We start from the raw sequence: 11751 nt of genomic DNA, 5'->3' as shown, positions 1-11751 counted from the left end.
CACTATAGATGGCATGCCAGATAATTCAGGATTGATCCAGTTAACCCAAATTGGCAAAGGTACAAACATTTTATGTTCTCACTCTATTTCTAATTCCAGATATTTTATTAGCTTCAGATATAATAAAGAGGTACTAAAATTAAGTAGAGAATTAAGCAGTAGCAACCTGCATTTTAACTAATATAATAATGAGTAGTCAGTCCTTAGTTAGGCTATTGTGTTGGTGTATTTTTTTTTAGCATATTTCCTTAGTTACATGATTATTCACTTTACACAACTTTTTACCCACTTTTTTTTGCAGTAGTTTTCCAAAACTCTCTGGTTTTGTTAGTATACTATGAGTGGATCTCTTACTATTCCTCTTTACAACAGTAAATAAAATCTCATATTTTAAATCAGTTTGTCTTTGGATCAGGTCTCTATTACCACACCTTCCTGCAATTAAATGTAAGCTGGATATTTCTGGTGTTCTTTCTTCATTTTAAAAATCCCCAAATTAGCTTCTTTCCATTCAACACCTCTTCTACTCTTATTTTTGCAGTTGGTCTATTCTGGATCATTTCCTTTAGACTCTAGAACATCTTACGTTCATCTATGTAAGTCCCCACCTTGCTTAGAATAGTGTTTTCCAAATACTAAAACCCCTAATAGATATGCATAAATAAAATATCTTTAAGGGAAGCCAAGAAGCCTAGGAGTCTTCTCTCATTTTGATTTTTCAATTCATGTGGCAAATGACAGTATTTTAAATATGGGCTGTAACTTCCACTGTAACAACCGGATATGCTGTCAGGTTGGTTCTGAAGAATTTGAGTAGGGCAGCTCCTCTCCTGTCCAGGAAAGTTACAATTTCATTTGGGTTGAGGACTGGGAGCTTGAGGCCTTAACTTTAATGTTAACTCCATTAACTTTAGGAGTGTTTTTATAGGATGTTAGACCATGAATCCAAAAAGAATAATCTTTTTCCAATACTGTTGACTGGTCCAGAATCTTTTCTCCTTGAATTAGGAAATAAAAAAAGGACGTAAGACTACTAGGAGAAAAAAAACATCCATCCATTCTTCATAGGCTTAAAGGGAAAGTCGAGAAAGTTGTAAATCATTAAATTTCATTTAAAAGGGTGACTTTATTTTATCCAAGCTGTGGAATCATATTTTCATTAGGAACAAAATAAGTGTCAGTGGTGATAATTTGATCGGATTGGTATAATTCAGCAGTTCAGTAGTGGAATCAATGGTTGAACAGGTTGCCTTTCAGTGGTGTATATAGATATGTATATTTATTTGTATTTATGAACATATTTTTAAATTACTAAGATATATATGTGTGTGTGTATATATATATATATATATATATATATATATATATATAGAGAGAGAGAGAGAGAGAGAGAGAGAGAGAGAGAGAAAGAGAGAGAGAGAGAGCTGTAGCAATTTACATTTGATGTTTTTGTTATTCTCATCTACTTTTGCAATATACGCGAAGTTCAATAAAAATTCTAGACTGGCTGTCCCTGAACTTGTTTATTTTTCATGCATACTTATTAAACTCACACATTTAAGGAAATATCTTCAGGCTCTTCAGCCTATTCAATTTTTCTTTTTAATTATGGAGTAAAAATATGTGCAAACATTTTGTAATGTCAATTGACAGTCTCCATATAAACGGACTCCCTGCTCACATTAATATGTAAAATGTATTGTTGCCTCCTCTTATGCATATGTGTCAGCATCAACATCTTATGGATGTTGAAAAGGGCACAGAGTTGAGGGAAGAGTTTCCACTGCACGAAATTTTTTTGGATTGTTTTACTTATTGATAGTTATTAGTTAACTTGTTTAATAATTAACATGACATTTCTTACATCTATAAGCTATGTAAATAAGAAGTTTTCAATATCCCCAAAGGACAAAACAGGTAGGTGTGAAGGTAGGTATAAAACTCGAAGGTACTTTATTGTTCCCCTTTCTCTAGAGCAAAAGAAGATGTGGGTTTGAATCATGGGTCATCTTCTTTTTAACTGGGAAGGCTTTTTTAGCCTTTATGAACATTTCTAAACCTCTCTAAAATTTTTGTAAGGATCAACACAGATCATTTCATATATAACTTCACCTAGTACAGTACCTTACAAAAAGGAAGCACTGAATAAATGTTCATAGTAATATTTGTGTTGTTATTGGGGAAAAGTGTGATTATACAGATAAGAGGTGACATCTAAATCTTTAAGTATAGGGAAGTTCTTTATTTTCAGCAGACATAGGATGTTTTGTATTGCCCTAAGCCACAACAGAAGCAAAATAAGTTTATTAGTATGGGATTAATTTAAGTACAGCACAAATGACCAAGAGAACAGCCAGCACTGTTAAACAGGGACAGGGCCAATTTTGCAGAGCATGGAGAACTCTATGCCTCTAGTAATCATAAAGACAATTCACAAAAACTATTTTCACTTGCCTTCTAGTACTACTTGTGTTCTGTAAGTGGGTGATGTGTGTCCATGAAGTTAAGAAAAGCTCAGTGAAGTGCTTAGCACAGACTTTACGGCAGCCAGTGGTGTATTGGGGCTGGCACTGGAGGGAATGAGTAATTAAATATCCAGACATTGTAAGCCTCTCATTAAATCACTGACAGTTTGAAATGGACTATGGTAGGAGCATTTACACCATGGCAATTGGCAAATGCTACAGATCCAGGGTGTCTCCCATCCACCCCAAAGACCCGGTTTACCAGGAAACTACTAATAAACTGCGGAGGCAGACACATATATATTTAATTGCCAGTTTTAACACTTAATGGTTTATAGCCTTCGGCAAGTTAAGTTATTTTGCCTTTCTCTTCTGCAATTTCTTCATCTAGAAAATGATAGAATTATTTCTTGGTTATATGGGTGCTTTGAGAATTAAGTGAGTTAACCTACGTAATCACCTATTAGATATTCTACAATGGTAGTTCATATTATGAAGGCAAAATCATGAAAGAGACGACAATGAAGAGACAATGAGAAACTAAAAGTAAATAAAGAATTCCCTGAGGACAGTGAATTTTTGCTGTAATAAGCAAGTGATTTTAAATACGTAATAGAGGAGCAATCCACTCAACTCAATGCTTTACTCACCTTGGAGAGATTGTTGTGTACTTTTCCACTCTCTCCAAATGGCAAGATAAGAGAACCAGTTCTTTTAGAGATGCTCCCTTGGTTAGCTTGTTGCTCTGGGACTGGCTCATATAAGCTTTCCATAGAGCCCTCCTGTAATAAAGAGATTTAAAAAGCAATAATAACAAAATTGATAATTGTTTTTGAAAAGTCACCTAGCTTATCTACCCACCTTTATAGAGCACCCTATCTAAATTATCCTGGGTATAGGGATTAAGAGTTGATGGTATGCCAATCTTCAACAATGAATAAGACAGTAAAGAAAGGCATTCTTATCACTTATCACAGAGCCAGGAATCAAATAAGACACTAAGTATTGGGGAGAACTTAGAGTCTTACATAAAATGAGGCAATTTCTCAAGAAGCATGATGTTCAAGACATCAAATTCAAGGTACTAAATAAGAGCCTATTTGGACACCAATAATTGTGTTGGGTGTCAGGTCACAGGTTTTAGATATATATATCCCTTTAATTAAGTACTACATCCTTGTATAATAAACAATCTGTTGGACTTCAGCTTCCTCACTGTAAAGTGGCAGTTTCACTCACCTTACAGGGGAACTTGTCAAGATACAATGAATACCATCTATGCTTTGAAACAGCAAAAGTATTTCACAAGTCCAATAAAGGCATTAATATTAATGTTTCAGTATTTATATTAATAAATAATATTGTTTATTTGTTTTTATCTTTCTATGCAAGAATGCATTTTAAAATGTATAAGTTGGTGTTTAAAACCATTGTGAACTATAGTGTAAATCCTCTTTGTATTTGGGAAGCAAACTTAATAAATGAATTGACTTCTTGTAATTTGTTCCTTTTGAGATATAACTGGTCTAGTTATGGCATCCTCTGAAAACATCTTAAGGGAGCAAGGTATACACTTAGTATATTGAAAATTTCTAGATATAGTAACTGGTGATGCTGATAATGTCATAAATATAAAGATCTGTTGGATTATGAAAAAGGTTATTTGCTTGAAATGAGTAAAAAAGTGTAGTGTTGCACTGAGAACTTTCTCATCTTTAAAATGTACTTTATTAAGATACAAAGTAAAGGTTGAATTGCATTCACATTGTCTACTTTTAGAACTTTCAACCAGTATGCTCTATAATTCCATATTTTACATAACCTCTGCTCCAAACACATGGCAAATTATTGGTAAAATTTAAAAGGTCTAAAGTAAGACCTAAGACATGTGTGTTCTAAAATACATGAACATGTAGGGAAACTGAAAAAGTAACAGAAAGAAAATGGTGAATGAAGGTAATGCTCTGGACCTGTTAAGCACATACCCACAAATACGGGGCACTGACCAGAACGGGTCTTATGGGGTAACTCCTAATAGATGTCCTCCACATAAAGTAAACTCCGAGCTGAAATCCAGGGGCTATAGCAGCATTCATGGCTATGAAAGGCTGACAAAAGCTCCTTCCAACAGCTAACTGCTGGGGCTCTTGCTTCTAGGAATTTCTAGGCCAGAAAAACAAAATTCAAAAACACAGCCAGCAAACCAGGATCTGAAACAAGCTGCCAGACAGTTCGGTGACAGGGTCAGTAGTAAACCAAGTGTCACCTTGGGATGAGATTCTTAAACCAGGAATGTAACCCTTGGTTCTAAATTGGCTCAGAAAGACTTGGAATTTATGCCTCATGCTAGTTGGAGAAATGTGAAGAGGCCAGGCACAAGAGAAAAAGAGGAGGAGAATAGGGATTAGGGGGTGGAAAGAGAGAGGGCGTGGGAGAGGGAGAGACAGACAGAGAGAGAGAAGAGGAAAAGAATTTTATTGCTCAACATTAGCCAAAACACACAAAGGGATCAAATGCTGAGAGAGTCAACTGAGTTGACAATATGAAACCATTTCATTCCAGATGAAATTAAAGTCATTAAAAGGATGGAGAAATAATTTAAGAAAGAATATTTATGATTCACAGAGAGCTAAATGAAAAGTAGTATCTGATTAAAAATAATCTATGATATGATGAAATAGACAGAAATGCAACAAGAACCATAAAACAGCAAAAAAAACAATTAAAAAGTCTTGAAAATGAATTAATATAATCACAGAAATGTATATTACATAATAAGAAATTGGAGTGAACTCTAGACCTTTTCAAAAGAATTAGAACATTCTGAAGAGCTCAACCTAGAAAGATAAATGGAGAACACATTAAACATTAGGTAAAAGTGTAGAGGGTGTATTGAAATATCACAACATAGAATTAATAGGAATTTTAGAAAAGTAAAATAACAGAATTTTCTTGTCTATTCATGAAAACTATAGGCCAATTTTATTTATAACATAGTTTAAAAAAATCCTAAATGTAATGTTAATAAAGCTTAATACTGTATACAAAAATATACCATTGCCAATCAAGTGTTTAATATAGGAATATAAGGGTGTTACATTTAAATATGCATTAAAGTATTAAAAAGTAAGTTTATTATTTCAACCAATATTGTAAGGCATTTGAAAAAAGTATTATTTATCCATGATAAAATCTTAGCAAACTGGGAAGAGACAGAACTTCCTTAACTTCACTAGGGTTATTTATTCAAAAACCCCAGGGAAGAGTCAATTAGAAGCAATTACACAAACATTAAATAAGACTAGGATGCCTGCCATGACACCATTCTGACTTGTCAATGCCATAGAAGAGAGAAACTGAGATGGTATAATTGCTAAAGAGAAGAACTTACAGATTATCTGCATAGAAAATCTAAGAATCACCCTGGACTAAAAACCAGATTTTAAAAAATTCAGCTAAGCTATTTATTTGCAATATACATACCTAAAAATCAATAATGTATCTATAAATCAGCAAAATATATTAGGAAAAAAAAAAAACCCCAGCAACGAAAATTCTTAGGACTTTCACCATAAATTTAGTAAGACAATTTCATAATAAATTGTGCAAGAATTTCATAGAGAAAATTAGAAAAATAACATTAAAGGCTATGAAAGAAGATTAGAATGAATGAAGAGCTGTGCAGTGGAGGGGAGGACTCAACCGCATAGTGAGGTCAGCTTCCCCTAAAGATGATGTAAAATTCAAATCCATTTTAATCTAAATCTCATCAAAGACTTTCATATATTTTGACAAGATGATCCTAAATTCATATAGAAGCACAAAACACAGAAGTCCAAAGTTTGAAGGACAAAGATGGTGTTCTTCTGAGTAAGATATCTTCTTGGCATTAAAATTATCTTAACAGGTATGTCAAAGAACAGAGATAAGGAAAGGGACAGTGATAAACCGACAGAATAGAATGAAGAACTCCAATAAAGACAGAGGCAGCATTTCAGATCGCTGAATAAATGGCACAGGGATAATTGATCTGAAACCTTATTGGGTGACAAAGTCATGGTAAACTCAGTAACTATATGATGAGCTCGACAAGAAAATCATCTTGCTTCTAATGAGCAAGCTGTCTAACAGCTTTACCACAACGTAAAATCTAAGAAAAACTCTGGAGTCAGAGTGGCACACATAAAAGGATATTCATGCCTCCCTTTTGAAAGATAGACCCCATTTCAAGTTTATAGATCCAAAATAAGAGCAATCACCTTTAATGGATTATTTATAGGATCCTTGGTTCAGAATGGGTAGTTCATTAAGTTTGCCTTTACATATCTCTTAAAAACCTCATTTATGAAAAGATTTACAATTTCTCCCTACACTTAAATAAAAGAATGTTTAACTCTTTCACTGGCTTCCCTTAGTGGTAATCTTCATGGGGTGCTTTGTATATAAAATCACTTCCTTCCTAGAGATTTAAAGGTCAATATATTTAGCAATCTTCCTTTCCAGTAAATCAGTGGTTTTTAGTCTCTCCTTTTTAAATGCAGTGACCCATATGGTCACATTCCTATAAACACAGAAAAATATGTTTTGAAGTATGCACAAACTCCTAGCAAAAGCTGTAATCCCACCCTGTTTTTACAGCTCATAACAACACAGTAGGGTGTCACAAGACCCTGGTTGAGAGCTCATACACTAAATTATTTTATTTATTTACTCACAAGAACAAACAAAAAACACCTAAAATAGTTTTGATTTTTTATAAGTACCTCATGGACATTTTCTTATTAAAGAAATTAATTATGATAACATACAAACTTCAGAATGCTTGAAAAAAATAATTCAGTGTTCATGATGTTTCAGTTTAATCAAACACGTTTCTGAGCGAATAACTTTTTAAAGACGCCTTTAAAAGAAAGAGTTGCAGTCAAACTGAGTCCATGAGGCACGGCCTTGAAGCAAAATCCTTGGTGAATCTGTCTGTGCTCCTTTCCCTGTATTACAGAGAAAGACAATCAGACTCATTACATGGTTATATGTCTTTAGTAGCAGGATTACAAGCATATGTCGCACTACACCAAGCCATGCTGTTACAGAAACATTAGCATACTGATTACAGAACCGTTCAGAGGGATTTCAGAACGCTGTCATCTCTGCTGCTATGCTACTGATTTCCATGGGAAGTATATATTCATATAAACCACATATAGCTCTTTCAGATCAACTAGAAAAGAATGCACAATACCACTTAAATCACCTGAAATGGGATTTCTCCAGTCAGATTTATATGGGAAAAACCAAAGCTGAGCACTGGCAATTATTTTGTAAATTGGGACTCTACAGGCAGCCCAAACTCGATGATACAGCCTGCCACAACTCACAGTTGCATTTTATTTTTCAAGATGCTCTAAGATTAAATCCCTTATCTTGTCTTAAAGTGCCTCCTGTTTAGGTATTACAACCTATGTTAGCACCATCTCTAGAACTTATGTTAATCTTATTTGCAATGTGGAAAGAAAACAAACATCAAAGTAAACCATTTTATTTCCCCAAATGACAGGGATCTCCCATCGACATCTTGAAAAACCAATGAATAGGCACAAGGACCTGCCTTAAACACAGACAGAAATGAATAAAATTATTTTTGAAATCCACTTTTAGCATTGGCAGATGGTCACAATTGCAGGTTAGAGTTATAAAGTATTTCCAGATCTGTGACTACCTGCTAATTTTCACTGATCCACTTCAGGCTAAAGAAAAAAAAAGTAATAATGTGAAAAAGAATTTGAGAGGTGCTTATACCCTTGAATGAGCACATCTGCAGACTGGATTAATCTATTGTACCTTGCATTTACAGCACTGTGTAACTCAGAAAGCTGCCTCCATGGTAGTTTAACAAAGCCAACGTTGAACAGAATTCATTACTCAAACAATAAAGAAGAAATTTTGATTCCTAGGATGTCTCAGAGCTAAGCAAACAGCCCAAATGCAGCATATTTTGCAAAAAATTTTCTCATCCTCATAATAAATAGAAGAAAATAATCCTTCCAAAATACTGTTTATATATTATGCTTAGAAATTCAGCATCAAAATATTAAATAACTAGTAATTATTGCAGATAAATGTAATTTTTTAATATTATTTGCCTTTGAAAAGAGTTGACTTAGGTGCTTTAATAAAAACATCTCTTTCTGATGTGAGCTTTTTTTCTGAGATGCTAAATATATTAATATTGCCATGTACAAAGTGTAGGTATACCCTAATTCTATCCATTTTAGTCAAAACAATAAAATAAACATGAGGATATAAATGGTGTATGTAAAGAAACTTACCAGCGAAAAGCAGAAAAGATTCATTTTGGTGAGCTTCAGTCCCTTGTTGCTGTGCTTTAAAGAATATGATTGCCCCTTGGAGCTCTCTCTTGCCTTTGCAGCTGTTTGGACAGTTCTCTTGGGAGATTATCACAGAGTAAATTCCCTGCCATAATCCAGGGGATTCAGAGCCCATTGCCAAATGAGATAGGTCTTTATTGAACAGTTTTCTAAACTAATGAGGAACCCAAACTAATAAAATGAAAGGCTGACACTTATTATGACCCATGTAAACAGATTTCAAACGTGGTAATAATACTCCTAAAATGTGGGAGAAAAATGCACTGAGAATAATCATAGGCCTAGCTAACTAAACTGAACATATGAAGCAAACCCTGAAGAAAGTATCATCCTTCAATTTAACAGTAACACCTTCCCTTCAAAAGTGGTAGGTCAAGGCTCTGTCTGTGTGCCTTCTCTCTTCCATCCCTCTTTTCCTTCCATTAATTAAAAAAAAAAAGTTGGCCCTTTTATATGCCAAGATACTGAGATAAGCACATTTTTATGGTGGTAAAATATAAATATAACATAAAACTTAACTTTTTAACCATTTTTAAGTGTACAGTTTTGAGGCATTAAGTATACTCACAATATTTTGCAACCATCGCCATCATCCACCTCCAGAACTTTTCCAACTTGGCAAAACTAAAACTTTGCACCCATTGAACACTAACTCCCCATTCTCTCTTCCCCCCCAACCCTGGCAACCACGATTCTACTCTCCATCTCCATGAATTTCACTATTCCAAGTGCCTCTTTATAAGCAGAATCATATAATATTTGCCCTTTGATGTCTGACTTATTTCACTTGTCATAATATCTTCAAGGCTCACATATTGTAGTATGTGTCAGAATTTCCTTCTTTTTTAAGGTTAAATAATATTCATTGAATTTATATACCACATTTTGTTTATCCATCCAGATGTTCATGAACACTTGGGCTGATTCCGCCAATTAGCAACTGCGAATGCTGTTGCTGTGAACATGGGTGCCCAAAATCTATTTGCATCCTTGCTTTCAATTCTTTTGCGTATATGCCCAGAAGTGGTATTGCTTTAAAGATGAATTTAGATCTTGCAAATACATTGCTTCTTCCACTGGTTCTGGGCTTATTTTTCCTTTAAATAGTGTTTACTTCTAATGCCCTTGAAATGGGCATGCACAGTTGTCCCTTGTTCTTTAATTGGGAATAGCTGGAGCTTTACATTGGCACCCTCTGCTTTTAGAGCAGTAGCAGTTAAAGCAGTGCGTTGAGTTCCAAGCAAAAGACTCCATGACCGAGAGTGCTTAACTCAAGAAGAGTTTTTCTTCTCAGGAATAATTGGCCTGTGGATTAACCATTGTTGCCATCAAGGCAGAGGGTAAGCAAGGCAGAGGGTCAGTCACAGCCACTGTCTGTAGTTCCCTTGCCCTTCCCTTCATGGTCAGAAGACAGATGTAGAAGCTCAAAGCATGAAGTCCTCACACAGTTGCTTTCAGATGAAAGGAGCACAGCATCTACAACCAACGCCAAGCAGCCCTCCATGCTGGCTGCCTGTCTGTTCTTCCTCCCAGCTGCGGCAGCTCCTGCAAGTTTCCCTTATCCTGGACACTTTCCCAAGTTAGAACTCCTAGGGAGTATTAGTAAGGTATATTTTGAGAAGATGTAATGTTAAATTCAATCAAAATCAAAACCAGATGAAACTTGAACTTTGAGTCTCTTCCTTACAGCCTCTGTTAGGAGTTTTATTATTTCAAAACCCAATATTAAAAAAAAATTGTTTATGAAATGTTCACTCAAAGTACTCAAAAGTAGAGGTCAATAATCCCTCCTATTCCCATCACCTATATTCAAAAATTACCAAGATATTGCAACAGCTATTTCATCTATTCCATTTTATCCTTACCAGTTTCCTTTCCTGATGAGGTATTTTAAATGCCAGGCATCATGCCATTTCACTCCTACACACTTCACTCTGTCTCTAAAATTTTTTGACATTTTCTTAGATAATCAGAGTGCCATTGCTACTCTTAAAAATTACTCCTTGATAACTCCAAACATCTGTGCCACTTTTTCAGTCCCCTGAATGTGGGCTGAAGCTGTGACTACACTGATAAACGAAATAGAGTAAAAAGCATTATTGTGCTAGGTCTAAGCTTAGCCCTTAAGAGGCCTGTTGGCTTCCATTTCCGCTCTCGGAACCCAGCTGTCCTATTTTGAAGCAGCACCAGCAGCATGGGAAGAGACCTGCATGAAGGGACCCTGAGGGCTCCAGTGGCAGCCCTGCTGCTCTCCCCGTTGACAACCAGCACCAATGTGCTAGTCCTGCGTGGCCGTTTTGGAAATAAATCCTCAAGTCCCAGACAAATCACCCATGTTACACAGACAGAGCAGAGAGCTATTCCTGAGGACTGCTGTAATTGCAAAATTGTGAGAAAATAAATTATTATTTTAAGCCACTAAGTTCTAGGGTGGTTTATTATGTGACAAGATAGCCAAAGCACTTTCCGTAATTAAATTGCCCAAAGATCTTAAAAAAACATTATATTTTGCTTCATTTGAATCACGATCCAAAGAAGGACATGTCACATTTGGTTGTTATCTGTCTCTAGTCTCTTTAATATAGAATGAAATTTTCTCCCTCCTTTCTTCCCTCCCTCCCTCCCTCCCTCCCTTCCTTCCTTCCTTCCTTCTTTCCTTCCTTCCTTCCTTCCTTCCTTCCTTCCTTCCTTCCTTCCTTCCTTCCTTCCTTCCTTCCTTCCTTCCTTCCTTCCTTCATCATCTACCTTTCTATCTGTCTGTCTGTCTATCTATCTATCTATCTATCTATCTATCTATCTATCTATCTACCCACCTACCTACCTACCTATGTATCTATCATCATCATCATCTATCTCTCAATCTCTTTCTTTCTCCTCTTTGCCACTAATTAGGTCCTATA

At 35.3% G+C, this 11751-nt stretch overlaps 1 protein-coding gene and 1 long non-coding RNA gene across 3 annotated transcripts in view; one reads left to right on the top strand and one right to left on the bottom strand.

Annotated features, from left to right (window-relative positions):
* Nucleotides 1–11751, bottom strand: part of SAMSN1 (SAM domain, SH3 domain and nuclear localization signals 1) — a 419991-nt gene that overhangs the window by 125613 nt on the left and 282627 nt on the right. For both annotated transcript variants that reach the window (XM_057501729.1, XM_036881471.2), the window contains one exon: nucleotides 3116–3247. In XM_057501729.1, the coding sequence (XP_057357712.1) occupies nucleotides 3116–3238 (123 nt within the window). In that variant the 5' untranslated portion in view covers nucleotides 3239–3247. The remainder of the gene's footprint in view (nucleotides 1–3115; nucleotides 3248–11751) is intronic.
* Nucleotides 1–11751, top strand: part of LOC130683620 (uncharacterized) — a 145508-nt gene that overhangs the window by 1468 nt on the left and 132289 nt on the right. Inside the window, exon 2 of the long non-coding RNA XR_008997488.1 lies at nucleotides 9–59. This is a non-coding gene — a long non-coding RNA (uncharacterized LOC130683620). The remainder of the gene's footprint in view (nucleotides 1–8; nucleotides 60–11751) is intronic.

Source organism: Manis pentadactyla, chromosome 1 (genome assembly GCF_030020395.1).
Source record: "Manis pentadactyla isolate mManPen7 chromosome 1, mManPen7.hap1, whole genome shotgun sequence".
NCBI lineage: Eukaryota > Metazoa > Chordata > Mammalia > Pholidota > Manidae > Manis > Manis pentadactyla.
Note: the sequence above shows the minus strand (reverse complement) of the source record. Positions and strands in the feature narration are given on the sequence as shown.